The sequence below is a fragment of the Patagioenas fasciata genome, chromosome 1 (genome assembly GCF_037038585.1).
Source record: "Patagioenas fasciata isolate bPatFas1 chromosome 1, bPatFas1.hap1, whole genome shotgun sequence".
Taxonomy (NCBI): Eukaryota; Metazoa; Chordata; class Aves; order Columbiformes; family Columbidae; genus Patagioenas; species Patagioenas fasciata.
In genome coordinates this window covers 94,119,978-94,139,428 of record NC_092520.1, presented here as the reverse complement: position 1 = coordinate 94,139,428, position 19,451 = coordinate 94,119,978, and the positions used below count along the sequence as shown (strand labels likewise).

Genomic DNA, 19,451 nt, shown 5'->3' with positions numbered 1-19,451 from the left:
AATGAATGTTTAGTTTTCACAGAACGAAATATCCACTTACAGCATCTTGGTCTTAATCCAACATACTCCATGTAAATATACCCTCTAAAGCTGTTTATGCAGGAACAGCTGATGCAACTGAAAACTGTCAATCAGGAGATGATCTGCATGTGTACATAAATCTATCTAGTTTTTTTTCTGGCCCCAAGGATTCAGGGGTTTCGAAGCTGAACAAGCAAACGGAAGGTCTGTCTTATATGTACTTCACTGTAATAGGCCTCAAAATCCAAATCACAGAACTGTTTGTTGCTTAAATGAGGGTATAAAGAACTACACCTATTCGCCTGTACAACCTAAATTTTATTCTACATCTGCTGATCATGTTTTTCATATCAAAATATTAACCATATTTCCACCAAAACAGCATCATTAAAAGTAAGCTATTTAATCTGCAAATGCACTTGGCACTTGCAGTATTTTGATTAGCAAAAGATGGAAGAACTTCCTAAAACATCAATTTTAAGAACGGCTAGTGACTTTCAAAGGTGTTCAAAGATCCTGTCCTCAGTTCTTGAGAACTCTTTCAGTAACTGGACATAAGCATGTGATAAGGCATAATGAACTCTTGGCTATTAATTTGTTATGCTCTTTTTCAGATGGCTCCATAACATTTCTTTAAAAGAAAGTTAATGAATTATTGAAATAGTACATCATGAAACAGGTGACATTATCTGTTGCCAAGTGGGGGGCATTAAAAGGAGGTGATAACAAACAAGACAAGACTAAAAGCATTACATTTAGTTAGCACATTGAAAAGTAAACCCCTTTTTTTCTTGCATAATACTCTGGAAACTACTTCCATTCAGGGAAACCATTTTCTTCCTGGACAGCTGCAAAAGAGTTTCAAAGGGCAAATAAACATTTCAAAATTTCACAGGTTCTTAAATATTCTACTAAGTTTGGAACAACATAGTTCTGGTGGTAAAGAGAATCAAATACAAACAAAAAGTAGATGAAGAACATAAAAGATTTTCCTTTTTAAAAGCCCTTGAAAGTAAGATCACCTGTATGCATCGTCTTCTTTCAAGTCTCATATCATCCTGCAGGGATGTGGGGGACAGGGGGAGTCCAGCAGCAAACACTGCAAAATGAAGAAAAAAAAGAAGTAAATGTAAATACAAATTAATAAGATAGCTGAAAAATTGTAAACACCCATTCTACTAGATTCACACAGTGCTTAGTTCAACCCGCAATCTCAGGTACAACCACAGAGCTAAATCAAGAAAGCTCAAATAGAAAACAGAAGGTTTCCAACAGTAAAAGTAGAGACAGACATTCCAAAGTCTACCTTCCACTGACATCTATTGTTAGAAAGAAATTACAAGTGTCAGAATTTCAGGGATTAACTTAAATTTCAAGTTGTCATTGAACAGTTCTGAAAATCAAGGTCATCCAAAAAAACCTCTTCTCAAACCTGCAAAAGTGAAATTATTGATAGTTACCCATCTTTGCAAAGCCCTGTAGCATGTGGATTTTTACAGAAACTCAGGACAATATTTACAGAACAAGACTGAACTTCTGTGGGATTTTACCAAATCAACAAACATAAGTGTACATAAATCCATAAATGTACAAGTCCATTTTTTCGCCATATTTCACATGAAATTGAATTAGGTTCACCTTACACCAAATTAAAGTATTCTCAGAAAAATAAAATTGTAGCTTTCCACAAGACAAAGAAATACAAAGACCTGAGTTTCTGGAAAGAAATCTCTAGAAATTGGAAAGAAGGGTGGGATTATTAAAAAAAAAACAAAAAACAAAAACAAAAAAACAACCCACAAACAAAAAAGACCAAACCACACAAAACCCAACAACTAACCAACCCCTGGTCAAAGTATTTTTCACTTGTTCTCCAACAAAATATCATTTGTACTCCAAAACCTATGAATATATCAAAACCACTTACTGAGGATTTTAGAGAACCTCTGCAAATTGCCTCACAGCTCAAATTGTAGAGTCTAGATTATTACTATTTAAACACCTCCTGATATATGTAACTCCAAGAAAGCGTGCCTAGCCTACAATGCACTTAGGTACTGCAGTACGAGCATAAAACATCGCAGTTCACTCCATTTCTTCATCAACAATGACTGTTCAATCACTACACATACCCTAGGCCCAGTTAGCTTTTCTGCCATCACACTGGCTTCTTCCTTGTGTCATCAAAATGCGACACGCACACACACAGAAAAAGGGGTGGTGGGAAGATAAGGAAGAAATACTTTTTCATACATGTAGGAGCATATGTTGCATCAGTTCTATTGTTATTTTACAAACAGGTGAATCCTTGCTGCCATGCCTCCAAGAGATGGAGGCAGCAAACAAAAACATAATGAAATCAACAGCCTTAGTTTTTCACTACTGAAGTTCTACAGAGAGCTAGAATGTCACTGCCACATCCACAGTAGCCATGAACTTGGCAAGGCCTATGAGTATTGCCTAAGGCTACACAAGATCTTACAAACTATGCACTCTCATGCCTAAATTGCTTCAATTTGGATAAAAGATTCAGTTTGGTATGTATGCTAAGTGTATACATACATCACGCAGACACAGTGTCTTGCACTGAGCTTAGTGCCACTAAACTCAGCAGAGTTGTATTCAAGGAGAAAAAGGGAACGAAGATCACACTCTTCTTTACACTAAATAGTGTCTGCATTTAAACAAACAAACAGAAGTCCTGGAGCACCAGGTATCTTCAGCCTACATGGGTGTCTTAAGACTACAGAGCTGTAGTCCCATTTTTTGAAAGCCCTCTCCAGCCAAGACTTTCTTTTTCAATTTTTTTTTTTTTTTTAAATTACAGTATCCATGGACACCAAGATTATAGAAAGACTTTCACAGTAGGAGCTGCAAGTACTGAAGGCATTACGCTTTTGTCTTTACCACCTCGTAGCTCAAATACAGCAAGGATCACTTTCCATTTGCATCAGTACAAGGCCGGTTTAAATACTAAGCCAGCTTAGTTCAAACTATCAGCAAACATAGTTTGAGCACAGCTAGCTGATTTTCAGCTGAAATAGATTGTAGAGCATTCATACATTGTCTTCTGCCAGTTCTACAATGCGAATGGTAAGCTCCAAAAGCAGCACATTAGCACATCTCTAGCACTTTACAGCAGCTTAATATTGTATCAAACCGACTGCAACGCCAGCAACATACAGAACTGTCGTGGGCAACAGACTGCCACCACTGTTCCAAACCGTAAGAGGAAGAAACCGGTTGGTAAGAACATACTATCCAATAAACACAGAGACTACCAAGTTAGAGCTACAGAACTTGAAATTGCACTGCTGATTTTGTAAAAGCAGTAAATCAACTTCATACATATGGTAAGTTATGCCTTTTGCTGATTGGAAATTAATCTAAAATATTTTGAGATCACTTATAATAGTAACTCTGAAAAAGTATTTAACTTGTGAAGTTACAAAAGTATAAGAAACGGGAAACCAAACTAGGAAGGTAACACACACAGACTTGAATTATTTCAGAATTTAGAAGATGACATTAGAGCTACTGGCAATAAGGAAGAGTTGCTGATGTACCTATGAAGTCATTAACAGTTTATTAACAGGGAATCAATATATCCCTCCACTTCATAGCAAACCAGCAAAACATATCCATCACAAACGAGAGCATTTCTTCAGTCTCCTTACAACTGTCCAACAATTATCACATTCTGAAGAACTGGACAGCTAGCATGCTATGAAGACCTGGAATGGCAAGGCAGGCATCTATTGTAGCACTGTATTCTAAGAGGGATCCACAACACAAAAAGTAATTTTAAAACATTAGCAGAGAAGAAAAAACCAATGAATTACTATGATGCTAACAGCATCACAGACACACAACATAAAAGGATAACATTTAAACTTTTTTTTTAAATAGATATAACCAAATCACATACAGTAGCTGTGGGAGCAACTCAATAACTGAGTGTCTTCTGTGGTGCCTCTGCATTGCTAAGTTCTTAAAACCAAAAGGCCTTTTACACACACTATACAAGGGCTTCCTGATTTGGATAACAGATTAATGACAAGAGGAAGCAAGAACAAATTCCGCTCATCACAGAGTCTGTAAGATCATTACTTGAAGAATCACCTCAGTAGTAACATTTCATGGGCTTCATGAACCCAGTTCTACTTACTGATTTAGAACAGAAGCAAACTGGAAATAGAAGGAGGAAGAGACGACAAGAAAGGGGTTGAAAAGCAAATTATTGAAAGTGGTATAGGAAAAAAAGAATAAAAGCTGAAGTCTCTCATTTAAACAAAAAGAGCAGTTCTACAGAGATCAACTGTGATCAACTGTGTACAAAGCTGCCATACTAAAACTTTATGCTTTTATTTCCTATTTTAATTACTGTTGCTTTCTACTCTTCATCTCTCCTACCCACACAATGCTCCTCTGATCTCCTCAAAATAGAGATAATGGGATTACCTATCCAAAACCACTCCACATTCATTAATAATTTCAAGTGTAGAGTTCAGCTTTACTACAGAATGTTTAGTTAAACAGGCCAAAGATGCTGAGCACATTTTATTCTAGGTTATATTCTGCCATATTATAAAGATGGTGACTGTGAGAAACAAAGCTTTCACATGTCTCCGACTTTTCTTTACACCATAAGCCTAGTTTGCCTGTTAGCTTCTTTGAACACTCATGATTTATTCCACTGTATTCCTTAAGAGCATCCTCTACTTCCTTCAAAACACTCAATACCCAACTTATGTCAATAGCTCCACTGTATATCAAAGTTGGTTTCAGAGCAATCATGCTTCTAAAAACCTAAAAGTTCAAGTGCCAAAACCATTACTGGCATCTCTCTGAAGTTTCATCATCCTCCATTTCTTTATTTTGTCTTTGCCATGAGTTTTTGCAAATGGGGACAATTTCATTACGTATGAGCACAGTAGGAAGTCAGCTCAGCTATATCCAGATGCAGCAGAGCAGTAAGACTAATTATTTTTAAAATATGTTATTCCATAAACTTAAGAATGTAAGTCACATGCTGCATATTTATTTAATAGATGTTAGTTTAAAGCATATGGAGTTAAAAGATTCTATCTAATTCTACCCAATGCAAGTTTGCAACTATCGTGAACACCTTTAAAGAAAGATCACATTTTCACTATAATTTTGCCTTAATTTAAGTATATATGAAGAATTATTTCCATGACAAATTTAAATAAGAGCTTTAAGAATATCAGCAACAGCACACCTGAGAGCTTGAATTAGAAGAAAAGTCTGACAGGGAAGGTTTTGCTTTTTACATTTTACTAATTGAAATGCTTTGTATATAGATTTCGCTTATTCAGCATCACTGTATTGTAAGATTCAATATGGTGCCTTTAGTTAAAGAAAAAAATTGCAAACTAAAACAAACAAAGTTCTGGAAGCTTTTCCTCTGTAAAAAGGTTATTTTGTCATTTCTCAAGTCATACTCATAAAGCACCAGAGAAATCTCTGCATATCTCATGACTACACACACTGTTGTCAGAGATGAACATAATTCAGGTCACTGACCTTCGGTAGATGAAGGCAGGCCTGTTGCTAACAACATAAAATATAAATACTTGCTTAAAAGCAAAAATATCTATTTATTTATTTACTAGGAAAATTATCCTCAAGTATACACCATAAAATTGAGATTAATAACATAATGGAATACAATGGATCAAGTCCTATACAAATCTATGCAAATAGCAATTCCTTAAACTGTTGTTATTCTACATCTTAACAGCCCACTCTTGAAACTACACACAACCAACAGTGTTGCTTGACATAAGACATGCAAAGCAAAAGATTCACCAAATACACCAGATCTGGTGTGTAATTTTAAATACTGCATAATAAAATGTGAAGTACACCCAATACTACTGGAATTTTAAATAAATAAATAAATAAATCCCTTAGGGTGCTAGCAACTGTCAACTTGTAGGACTAGTTCCCAAAGAGAACAGAATTGAGAAATTCCAAAATCATTTGTTTTTACAGCACCTAGCACATACAGTGTCTTTTACTAGGTAAAATCCCATGTATTTAGATGTATAAATTAACATACATCTCCAAAGCAAACACAGAGACACACGTTATTTACTGCTTCTGTTCTACTTGGGACCAACAGATATGATGTTATACGTAAGAAATAATTCACAAAGAAAAGAAAAAAAAAAATCAGACTACTTCATATATCCAATGTACAAAGCAGAACTCAGTACATCTCAGCTTCACCCTCAAAATCACACACATGAAATTAAAAACAGATATGGCTTCAGCATGAAAACCCAATACATCCGTCCACTTTTACAGGCCTGTATGTTTCTATACCTGACAATCAATATACTGAGTACTAAACAAAAACCAAGTAATTAATGATCAGTATCACATTTAACATGTTCCCAAGGAAGTCACAGATCCCTGTCTTGAGGTTTAAGCCCTTTGGTAGTACAGAAAAACTATTAGCGAAATGTCACTGAAATAGTCAGCAAGTACATTAAAACTATGATTAGGTTTTAAAATTCATAATTTCATTTAAAAAAATCATATACCTCTCTTCAGTTTGTGTATTCAACAGAACTGTCACCTTCATATGTGAGTTTACACCATGCTTAAGAAAGCAATGGCAAATTTCTGGGAAGACAACATTTTCATACATCACTGGACTTCAAGTTAGGGTGAAAAGACAACTATAAAAACTGAGTTTATACTAGACTTCACCAATACATCATTCATCCCAAGAACTTGTATTATACTTTGTACTCTCAATGAGTTTTAAATTCACACTGCTAAACTAGAAGGCTGTGTTAGTTTCTAGATCAATATTTGTGAGATGCTTATGAAACCATTGGATCTAAAACAAAACACACTCTATCATAATTTTTCTTGCAGACTGTAAAATTATTTTTAGTGTTCCAAAAAGCACTAGTTCCTCTAAAAAAATATATTGTGAATGACTAGTTTCACTCTTATGCTAAATTTACAGCATATGATGCAAGAACCCATCCTTCAAGTGTGAAAGAATCCACAAGCAGCTTTACTGAAATCAAAGCTTCTCACTCAAATTCAAATCTGCCAAAGGCAGAACTACAGTTGTGGTAGGGCAAGAGTTTCTTTTCAGCAGCAGTACCACTTAAGCAGCCTGTATCCTTTCCACCGTAACCTGCTTGGCTGAGACAGTGCTACTCCTCAGTGTCACTCAGCAAACTGCACTGGAGAACTGACCAAGGTGGAAAAATGGGGAGCAGGAAAGAAAAAAAAAAAAAAAAACACACAACTATTTTTAATCCTGTATCAGTCATCTAATCTGGTCCTCTACAGATGCACAGCAGCAGGAGCAAACAGCTGGGATAAAAAGGAGCTTCTTTGGCCAGCATTGGTGTGAAAATCAAAATGCACCTAATTTTATCACAAAAGGACCTACAATGGTGTCACATCAGTATTAACTCTGTAAGACTTCACAGTGCAATCCAAATCTCTGAAATATCTGATTTATAACATAAAAATTTTTAAACCTATACTTTTTATTGAAAGAAATGCATAACTTCTAAGAAAGGTAACTGCTTTCCTTGTATATGAAGGAACTGAACAATGTAAAACTTATACTTGACCCATACACACGCAGAGAACTCAGGATTTGTTTTTTTAAATCTTTATTTGTTCATGTGAACCCCAGAATAAAACCTATGGTTTCAGGAAGAATTAAACTGCCACCATTTAGAAGGTGAGGGGGAAAAAAATAGAGACAAAAATGCCCCACACTTATGCTAAAAGTTCCAATACTTGAGATTTTTTAGACAATTTGCATATGCTTCTTTTATTACTCACTGACTAAAAATATTAATTTTAGAAGCACAAACTTAAATTATTTTTCAGTATCCTGACCATATAAGGAACCACAAATTACAGGGAGCAGTTATTTTTTCTATCCACTTCATAGTGTCAAGCAAAACAAATGCAGTTACGTTTCAGCGAAGTCACATCACTGTATTATATTTACATTCCCTTCCCTCATCCCATTTACATGATCATTGAAAAGAATTCCACCTCAAATTCACATAAGCATGAGGAAAACGGACTTCCAGGAAAGGGAAGGATATTTACAAAATCCAGATTTTTTTAATTATTTCTCTGTCATCTTAGAAAAACAGATGTATGTAACAATCTAATTATTTTTTCAGGTTAACACATTCATCCTACCTATGACCTCCTTCAAAGGTGACACCTGCTAAGCAACTATTTATTTTTAAAAGAAATACAGCTATTTTAGTTAATATGTTAAACATGAACTAAACAGTAGCACGGAAATAGAGGCATATTTCAAAGCAAAATATCCATGAGGGCTGTAAACTTGTTTATCCACAGTAATTTGCTCTCATAGTTGCAAAATGCTTTTCAGAGCTGAGATTTTTCCATAGATGTCCTCAAAAAGATTGACCATTTCATTTACAAAAACTGTTTCTGTTCCTTGTGGTTGCAAAAAACTTTTAAAATGCAAAGCAAAACATATGCCATTATGTATTCGCATTCATCAGTTTAGAACTTCGGACCTAAAAAGTCTCAAGAGAGTATAATCTTCCTACTTTTCTTTTTTTTAAGCCATAAAGCAAGCAAAGAATTAAAGGAATGCCTAAAACTTCCAAGAAAAGTGGTCAAGAATCACTTTAATTTACAGGTCTTTACTATAATCTTGATATTACCACAGCTTACTATTCTTCCAATTTAGTGGTCATTAACTACTACTTCCATTCTTTGTTGTTCTCTTTATGTACAAAACAGACTTGGCAAGAGACAATACTCAGATGAAGCTACTTCAACTTTTTAATCCTAGACTAGAGCTGGGAGAGCACTTGTAGCAGTCTCCCAACATGTACTGAAATGCTTTTACCTCTCAAAAACTGCAAGAGCTTAGACCCACATTATACATACATATATACATACACACGTGCACACTACCTACACATGGGAGGAAAGGGTGGTTGTTTCTTCCTTGCAAATACAGACTATTTTAACTGCAGTGTCTCTATACTGATGAAAACATAAAATCTTGGGTTTTGACAGGCAAAGACAACAGCTTCTGTCCAAAAGTTTCCTAAAACATACTTTCCCACTAAAATACAGAAAAAAAAAAAATCCAAGAAATGGAAGAAAATAAAATGTGCATCTGAATGGTATAGTATTTTTACAGCTACTAGAGTTTTAAACAAAATATCGTGACACATTCAAGAGAGTTTGGCTTTCTAAGTGACCCATCCTTACCAAATTCAGATGTTACCGGGTTTTGACATCATTACTGTTCCCTTGGTTTACATGTTCGCTTTTTCTTTTCCTTTTTTAATTCTGCCCTGAAACATGACAAATTCCGTATCATGCTGCAATGTACATGTAACAGGAACCACAAAATTAATAAACTCACAGGTTATCATGTTTCAGTAAACATTACTGTAACATAATTGATCAAAAACAGAGAGAATGTAAAATCTTACTCAGACCACAACAAACCCCGTTACAAAAATACTCATACAGATTCCTGGGAAATGATCTGCAGAGCTGCTATCATATGTCTAAATGAAATAAGACCACTTCTCCATTCCGACTTTTGCAGCAGATAGTTCCGACGTTACTTTCAAAGACCATCTTAAGTCACATATTTCAAGTACATTTATAACATCCTAGATGTTTGTTGCCCTGATACAGTAGTACCTTTAATCTTGAAGACTTCCAAAATATTTTAATACATGGACATATGCACACCTAGAGTCTTTAAAAAAACAAAACAAAACAAAAAAAAACAGCACACCACCACCACCAAACTAAACCAAAACAAAAACGCACACCAAAACCCCAAAATAACTAAATAACAAACACAACAAAGCACACATGACTGTAAACTGCCTGCTAGCTCTGTAAATAGATGGTGCTTATTTTTAATACTTAGGGTAAGTGGCTTGTTTCAGCCATGCACTGGTTTGCATGCCTTTTTAAATACTTTTTAAGCTTTTCGAACACACCATGGACTAACTGTTGTTTAATTGACTCCCGTATGACAGCTCATATTGACAAATGCAATGCCACAAGCTACCTTTGCCTTTCATTATTCAGGAGATTTAGACTGGATAGGCATTCACTTAGCCAGGTACTCTCTGGCCATACATTAAACATATGCCTGGATCTCTAAACCAGACTTGACCCCTCAAATCCCTGCACCTTCTGCCAAAGCAGGTATACCCCTGATATGAAAAGCGATAATGGAGAAGTACTGCTAATATCCTTTCCACTTCAATACGAAATATCAGACTTAACTGCCCAAGCTTCAGTTTAGGCTAAAAACCTGAAACATGTCTACTTCTACTATGAAAATATTTAGTTCTTAAACATCAGAATTTTCCTTAATGCATCTATCAGACTTCACCCACTTAGATGGGTTCTTCTGGGGACAGTTGTTCAGAGATGTTTCTGAGCCACTGCATCTAAAAGGAGCAGAAAAAGGAAGAAATGTATTCAGTTACAAATCACAGAATCACAGAATGGTTTGGATTGGAAGGAACCTTAAAGATCATCTAGTTCCAATCCCCCCTGCCATGGGCAGGGACACCAGGTTGCCCAAAGCCCCGTCCAGTCTGGCCTTGAACACTTCCAGGGATGGGGCACCCACAGCTGCTCTGGGCAGCCTGTTCCAGTGCCTCACCACCCTCATGGTGAAGCATTCCTTCCTTACATGTAAACTAAATCTACACTATTCCAGTTTAAAGCCATTACCCCTTAACTTATCAATACGTGCCCTTGTAAAAAGCTCCTCTCCCGCTTATCATCCTAGAAATCCTGCAGAACTCAATGTAAACCTTCTACTAAAAAAAAAAAAAAAAAGAGCTAGCCAAATCATAAGTCTTTCCAACAAGACTTCAGCGACCATATCATTCTGATGGTTAACTCATCAGTCACTAGGTAAAAAAAAAAAAAATAAAATTACTGTATCTAGAGCACAATCATTTAAGAAACGTGCCATGCAGGATGGCCTCAGCTCTAAGCTTCTTCCTCTCAGGGAAACAGAGTAGACACAGCCTGTGTTATCATCAGGTCATGATTTTTATGCAGGCCAACTTCACAAGCTTCACAATTATATTAGTGAAATGCAGTAGTTCAGAAATAGGGTACACACTGCCTCTCCAAAAAGGGGGAAAAAACTGATTTAGCAGGTTGACAGCAGCAAACAAGGCACTGTTGGCTCACAAATGGCTATTCCTAAAAGTTACTCTAAACACACACTTCAAAGTGGATGGATATTCTTCTCCTCCATTTGCGCAACTCAAAGTCCCCAGGCATTATTTCTCTTTTTCTATGTATCCCAAGCATAATACTAAAATGGAGTATGGAATAGCCATGCAAGTGCAGTAGAAGGGGACATAACCACAACTTAAGTTTGTTTACAGAACTCAGATCTGCCTTTTCATTAGATCTATCAATGCTAAAAGGTGGTTGAAGGGAATTTTAGGATTACTTCCAGGATTTTGGGATACTGTCAAAGTAACTTGTACCCTAAGCTCACAGATGGGAAAGAGCAGGTGAAAGTCATTTAAAGAGGAGAAACCCCTTGTTTCCAAAACTACATATAGCACAACTGGTCTTCTAGCTCTTTTTAACTTCAAAGACAAAAACCATACTCCAGCTTTCACGAGATGTTGTCAGTACAGAAACACCATGTTTAAAAATCTTATTTAACATGCTTTCAAATAGCAGTTCATATGAAGTTCAATAGCTCTGAAAATTGACAGTTGTCTAGTTCAAGCTCCAGGACAACCACAGGCATCCAAAACTGATGGTGAATAAACTGAGTTACTTAATTAAGAATTATGAGGCTGCAGTTCCCCAAAATCCAAAGCTGATTTAGATTTGGCTGCTGCGCTCCTACCCACACCCCTCCTTGCCCTCAACCACTCAGTGCAGGCCCATCTCTTGCACCACGTCTGGCACCTGCCCCAGTCTTGCTGAGTCAGTTCTGCAATTTAGCATGATGTAAAATATTCACCCTTTTGATCAGTTTTCTGCTGACTCTACACAGCTCCAGAGCCCGAGTCTGACTTTCAGCTTAAAAATCTACACAGTAAATAAGAACCTCACCATTCTTTTTAGCGCGTGCATACAGTTAATTCATTTCTATTCTGCATAATACAACTTGATCTCAAAGAACTTGATTTGCATTTTTGTGCGGTCTTTGATGTTCTGGACCTTTGAAACTGCCAGTTCCTAGGTCAGGGCCAGGAGTTCCAACACTGATACTGGAAGTGAGACAGACACGCTCGAGGACTATGCTGAGGTAATAAATGGGGCATTCTGCTCATGGAAGGAGAACCTCATTGCAATAGGCATTGCATGACACAATAAAATGCTGATCCTCACCTAAAAAGCTCACTATATAAACAGATGTTTGTCCACAGAAAGACAAAACTACAGAGATCACAGATTTTAGCGATCTCTAATAAAGTTTGCTGTATAGGCTAAGAATACAGTACAAGAGAAGTAAAGAGGAACCTAGCTAAAATATTTCCAACAGTTCTCACCAAACTGCCACAGAGCACCTTGAAGACCACAGCTAACATCTGGTTTGATATCAACAGTAACAGACCCCACCTCTGCTTCAAGAACACAAGCGAAATGTTTACAGTCTTTTCTATATATAGCCTGTGTCTGTCATAATAGTCTACATAAATAAATTTGAAGAAATGAATTTAATCAAGCATGCCAACTACAAACTTCTCTGATGTTGGGAAGCAAAATGAATAAAAAAAGGCTCTTCACCACAGTAAAATCCAGCATCCTTACTATTCAGCTCAATGTCCCAGCCTAAGGAAATACATAGACTTCCACAATATAATTTAAGTCCTAATTCAGTCTCAGGTTCACCAATGTAAGAGTAGAAGAAAAATCTGAATTCTAAAGCAGAAAAATAATTATATTTTGGATTACTGCAGCAATCACATAGGGAACATCATTTTGTTATCTTAGGAGATCACAATTTAAGGAATCTAAGGAAATGCACTGTTTCCAAAATTCAAAACAGACACTTCCAGGATAAGCACAAATACCATGTATTTCTGATGAATACCACTTACTACATATGCCCAAATTCATTTCCAAAAATATCATGGAGTATTTGTATTTCAACATATGAATTAACCAGTGCAAAGACACACAATTTATCAGATTAAGTCCTTCTGAAAATTAACTTGACTATAAAAAAATAGTGTTAAAGACCCTTAACAGATAACTGAAGAGTAAGTAGAATATAATCCCACTGATACAAAGTATTCCATGTTCCATCTACACTCTCTCCACTTTATTTGCCTATCATTCCTATCTTGGTGGTTGTGCTACATTTCCATAATTCATATAATATCTTTCTACTGAGAAAATAAAACATTATCCAGGAGCCATTTCCTGTAAAATGTGTAAACACTGACTAAATCCCAGAAAGTTTCTTTTTTGTCTTTACTTAAGGCAAGCACACTAATAACTGGATTGGAGAGTCGCGTTTCCTTTTTTCTCCCTCTGTCACACAACTCTTTGGTTGTTTTTTGTACAATAGTACAGGTTACAAGGACAGTCACCAAGAACACCTGGAAAACCAGGAGATCTAGGTATTCTCATTGTAAGTGAACGAACATGAGTTCAGATTCTCTCCACCTGAGGAACACCCTGAACCGCCAGGAAGGGCGGCAGTCCCACTGTCTTTCCCAACTCTCAGGTGCACAGCTGTGCCCCATTTCTTGGAAAGCTTCAGTGGTCACACTGAGTATACAGTAAAACAAATCAACTCAATGACCCAATGAAAAACTGTTCACATTCTGTCAGGTTCATTTCCTGTCACCTTAGGAAACTGAACTGGCTCAGCAAATGGTAAGAAAAAGCTAGAACAAAAAGACTAACAGGCCTTTATGTGCCAAAAAATATGCCATCTTAGTTTATGCCATGTAACATAACTTCCCACCAAGCATATGCCTTCACAATCTGACCAAACTCATGGCTACTACTTACAAGAAAATAGCAAGTCACAAATGAGGCTCATCTTCCAGGCACTGTTCCACCTCATGATGAAATCAGCAGTAAAGTTTCTACCTTTACTTACATCATCAGATTCTTGTGCTTATCTTCTTAAGTTAGCCCAATGTGAAAGAGGAAAAATGCCAATGAAGAGAACCTGCAAGTTTGCTTAACCAAGGGAGAAAGCGGATAAAGACAATTTCTTGTGATACAGTTTAGGCTGCTGCCTCCAAAATCTCCGAAGTAGATAAACAAAAAACGCACAAATGAGTGTTCCCCTTCTTTGTTCCTTCAATGTAGTAAATAAATACATAAATAAATAATGACTCCACATTTTCCTCACATCATTCACTCCAGAACTACAGCACTAACATTTCTCAGACTATAGATCACCGTCACTCCAAAAAAAATGTTACCAAAATATGAATCATCCTAATGTAATATTTTTCAACTTAACCTAATTCAACACGGTTTTTAGTTCCATCTGTAGTTCATTTACCATAGCCTTATTCCCTGGTTAAAGGACCACTGACCTAGAAAACTCTCAATTGCAAGAGATAAATTAACAAAATTCAGTAAATTTTCATATAGTCTAGTGATGAAGTCAAAATACCTTCTTTTTCAGATTTAAAACTCTGAGGTCTTGTTTTATTATCTTGTTAGCCTCCATCCCTGCCATGAAGCATGATGTTGAAGCAAATCTTGGTATATCTCAAAATATACCAAGATACTACCGTAGAGGTAGTATGCTGCAAATTTTTCTAAGTTTTAAATGGTATCACAATCCACTAAGAAGAATTCAAACACCCTATTCAAGTCATACATTCATGTGAATGCATGCAAACACAGGAAGAGTCAGTATACACAGCACATATCAATCAGCAAAAGCTTTACCGGGGTACATGTATTATCACAATAAATAGAGGTTTCACTAAACATTAATGGTAGCTCTATACCTCTACAAACTATGGTTACAGGTAGCTCACTGCAGATTCTAGAACATCCCTTCTGCCAGACAGAATCATTGCCTTTGGGGAAGAAGCAAGCAAGCAAACAAACAAAACCACCAACACACAACACCACACACACCAAACTGGACAAAAAACCCACACCGTTAAGCCCAGAACATACTCATCATAATCAAACATAACCTTCTACCCAGCTCTCTTAGTAATTCTTCATCGAGCCTTCATCAATGCATGGAAGACCCCACAAAAAAGATCTAATCATTTAAAAGCCTTCAAAGACCAAGAAACCACGACACTATTTCATCAAGTGAAATGGATTGCGAATCACCATTAAAACTGTATTATTTGCTGCTTACCACTATAGAAGACAAAGACCTTCTGGTGTGGAAAAGGTTTTATAAATCTAACAAGAGGTTGCAGATACCCTGCCATAAGGTAACTCAAAGCAAAGAGTTCAAATTCACAATCACATTTAGAAGTAGTTACCTTTTGTCAGTTTATCCTCAGTAACTGACCACATACATACCTGCCTACACACACCCACCCCACAAAAAATGTGAGAGACTTGGCTTTCACTCAGACAACAGAAAAAGTGGTTAAGGCTAAGGATGAAGTAGCACATGATGGCTAAGCTAATCTAATCATTTGCTGCTACACACACACACAAAAAAAAGAAAAAAAAAAAAAAGGGTGGAGCGGGAGGCTGTTCTTCCTGTATTCCTCCCTTTCCCAAGCCTCACTGCTCTAGCACTAATTGACCCAAAAGAAAACCAACTTTTTACAGGTTTACTTACTGGCTTTTTCATACACATAGGTGATGACAAATTATTTGAATAAATGTCATTTTTATTGATGTACTAAAGGTTTTAAAGAACCTAGGAAATTTTTTTTTTTTAATAACTGAGTTATATTATGGTCCTGAATGTGTAGTTCAGGCTTAGTCTGTCAACTTCAAATAATTTTGTTTTGAATCCCTTTTTGAGTTCAGTCACTATGGAGATGTATGGAATTCATGTCTGAATATTATCTGATGGCAGTCATAAGACAAAAGTCTAAAAGACATCTCTAATCAAGATAAAAACCCAGAAAAATTCCCTCTAACAGAAGCTTTTCAGATTAATTTTGTGCAGCTAGACTTTTATGCAGCCAAAAATAAAAAGTTGAACCTTTGGGACAATTTATGTGAATTTCACCAATTCTAGCATCCGAAAACTTGACGAATCTAATGTTCTTGGAGTTATATGTAATTTGTTCAAGATGCAGACAGTACACTAAAACTTTGACAAATAATATCTATTTAAGTAATTCTAGGACATGCTAGGATTATACAACTTTCTGATTATTTAATAGTGTCTCTGCCAGCATGAGAAGTTGCTGGAGTCCTGACCAGAAGAGTTTGGTTTTCTGTACCATTTCTTTGCTGATAAACATTCCTAAAATTATTTTAATAAGACAGGTTGAAGGAAAGAGGATAAATTAAAAAAAAAAAAAAAAGGGGGGGGGGTGTGCTTTTAAATCCTGATCTTACAGACCCCTAAACAGCACTCAAGATCACCTGAGGTATCCTGCTCTGAGGTATCCACGAAATGAAAAGGCAAGAAAATCTTCAATGCCCTACCGATGTTCTCACAGACTACCAAGAATAGCTCACTAGATGCAAAGACTCCAGAACAAAGCCATTTTTCCAGCAGAATTTTTTCTTTAATTTTCTACTAATGTTACTGAACAGGTGCATTTCATGTAATGATGTGCTGTGCTTTTTAAGAAAGATTGCAGCAAAAAGACAACTTTTGATACAGACCTGCTCTTTTTCCCATTTTGTGTAAGAGGTCAACAAGACCATGAGTGTGATCTGAACACACTCTGTGAATGATGCCACAGCAGAGATAACCTTAGGAAGAATACCATTTTTCTAGACACATCTGAAACAGCAAGACAACATATGAAATCACAGGGGCATAGCAAAAGAGATAATAAATGCAAGACTCAGAGCTTGTACCGTAGCACCAAATGGATCAACTGCAGCCTAAGAGACTCATCTCTATAAGCCTTCATATGACCATTTTCCAGTGCAAGACAAAAAAGTAACACTGAACACAACAATGTCAAAATGGTCACAACAGAGAACTCCGTCCCAATTCATAACACAATATACTTACTACACTGACATCTTTCTTTCCAACCTAAGTAAGAAGCAGCAAAGCCACATTTAATAGTTTCAAAACTGGGACTCCCTCTTCCCAACGCCTGCCCCCCTGCCCCCAAACCAATAAAGCACCACCTTTGGAAATAAGCCAGAACTCAACACTGCTAATTTGAGACTGTAACTGAATTGAACATAAAGGAAATGTTATAGCTTCAGAGCTTAAGAAAAAAGAGACTTCTATGGAGTTCAGTGGTGCTACATTCAATCTATCTGAGGGAAGATGGATCCCCACATGGATCTAGTAGCTAAGGCCTCCTCTTCCTTTTTTGCTCAGAGAGATTTTTATTCAAAGTATTTCAGGTTAGCTTCATAGTGGATCTACAGGAATTACTAGAAAGCATGGAAATATTCTTCATGGTGCCTCTGTGTTTAGGAAAGAGCAAGAGACATCTAACCTGTACAGATTTTATCTCCCACAGACACTACCAGAAAACACTAAGCAGTCTTGCTTCAGTTCCTGAAGGGGTCAAGGAGATGGATGACATCCTGAAGGGCAACAAAGACAGCCAAAGTAGGAATCTCTGAAATGCAGAATAGTCAGCTCAAAGCAAGTTACGGAAACAGAGAAAAAAAAAAAAGGCTTTATGAAAAGTACAACGGATTGTTGAAGAAGAAGACAGGAGGGAGGAGAAGACAGGCACAAAACATCAAAGGAGTTAAACCATTATTTGACTAAGGAATCTCAACTATTCCTACAAGAAACTCAGCAGAGCCATATGGTTTATCAGAAGCTAAAAGTGTTTAGCCATGGGAAAAAAAAAAAACACATAAAACAAGCAGGATGAACAAAGTTTACTGAAGAGCAGACTGCATCAAGACCTAAGGCAGAAGAGATGGATGAGATTTAACTAACTAAACAGATCTGACAAATAACTGAAGAGGTACAGCATTTATGAGTAATACTTAGCAAACCAAGAAGGAACCAACTGAACATTTCCAAAGACAACTATTGTAATTCAGAATAGTGCTTGCCCTACTAGCACGTACATCCTGATAGCAGGCTTCTTCATAACCTGACCTAGAGCAGCTGGCCTAAGGAAACAAGAATCTGCAAGCTCAGAAAGTGATACGTTCAAGTATGCCCTCATATAAAAATGCAAAATGTAAGATCCTATACATCACGTTTTGCATGGATAAAGCATGCCTTGGAAGGTGGTACTAAAGGTGCTCCTGCCCTCAGTCCACCCAAAGGCCAAAGGAGATGGGTGGAAACTGCTTTATTCCTGCTATAAAGAATGGGTGTGTCGTCCAATGTCTGACATTTTTATTTGAAGTCACTTTGGATTATTAAAATACGGATGGATACTAAAACAGATGGATTCAGATATTAAGGAATGAGCACTCCTGTCTGCTTTCCCAAATAACAGGTAAATAGTTATCAACAAAATTTAAATAACTTCAACAAAAATATTAGGTATTTGAATACATGGAAGTGAAACAACAGCATAATCCCAGAAGCTCTGGTCAGTTATTAAAGAGGACAAGCAAGCACAGAATTTCCAAAAGAGTTGTTTGCTTGCTTTTAACATAACCGGTCTGGCTGGTGGTTATGTTAAAAACAGACTATCCAGAGAAATATTTTTTCATGCCTCCTTTGTATAGCAGAATATATAAAACTAAGCACCTTTACTCTGCAATTTAGCTTCTGGTATCAATAAGTTATGCTCACATCTTTTAAAGACAGCTGAAAAACATCTTTTATTAGAACATTAACTTTAGAAACTTCATCTTTCATTTGTCCAAATAGGAAAAATACATATTTTGTGTGCACATATCTATCTTAAGGCAATATAGAATTTAAGTAAAAATTTCAGAACTGCATGAGACTGATATTGCATTGTTTTGTGGTAATGTTGGGGGGGGGGGGGGAGGGGAAGACAAATTAAAAACTTCGGGATTCTTAAGAGGTCTTTCAAACATGGATATTTTTCCCCTCAAAAGCATCATTCTTACAGAGGGGAAAAGAAAGCAACAAGTGAGAAAGAACAAGCAGAAGAAGACACTTAGCAAGCAAGAGACTGACCAAGTGAGAAAAAGGAGGTGCTTGAGAGACCAAACACTAGAAAGGACATGCGAGAAAAGGGCCATGAGCAGAAGTTAGAAAATCGTAAGAGCAAACGAGAGTGAGGAAGAACTAGAAGAGAGCACAAGTGAAAAGAGTGCAAGCAAGCAGAAATGCAGGAGGAGTTAAGCAGGAG

At 36.6% G+C, this 19,451-nt stretch overlaps 1 protein-coding gene across 2 annotated transcripts in view; it reads right to left on the bottom strand.

Annotated features, from left to right (window-relative positions):
* The window catches only part of DYRK1A (dual specificity tyrosine phosphorylation regulated kinase 1A), an 88,547-nt gene that overhangs the window by 56,618 nt on the left and 12,478 nt on the right, over positions 1-19,451 (bottom strand). For both annotated transcript variants that reach the window (XM_065862079.2, XM_071811077.1), the window contains exon 2: positions 1,044-1,120. In XM_065862079.2, the coding sequence (XP_065718151.1) occupies positions 1,044-1,053 (10 nt within the window). In that variant the 5' untranslated portion in view covers positions 1,054-1,120. The remainder of the gene's footprint in view (positions 1-1,043; positions 1,121-19,451) is intronic.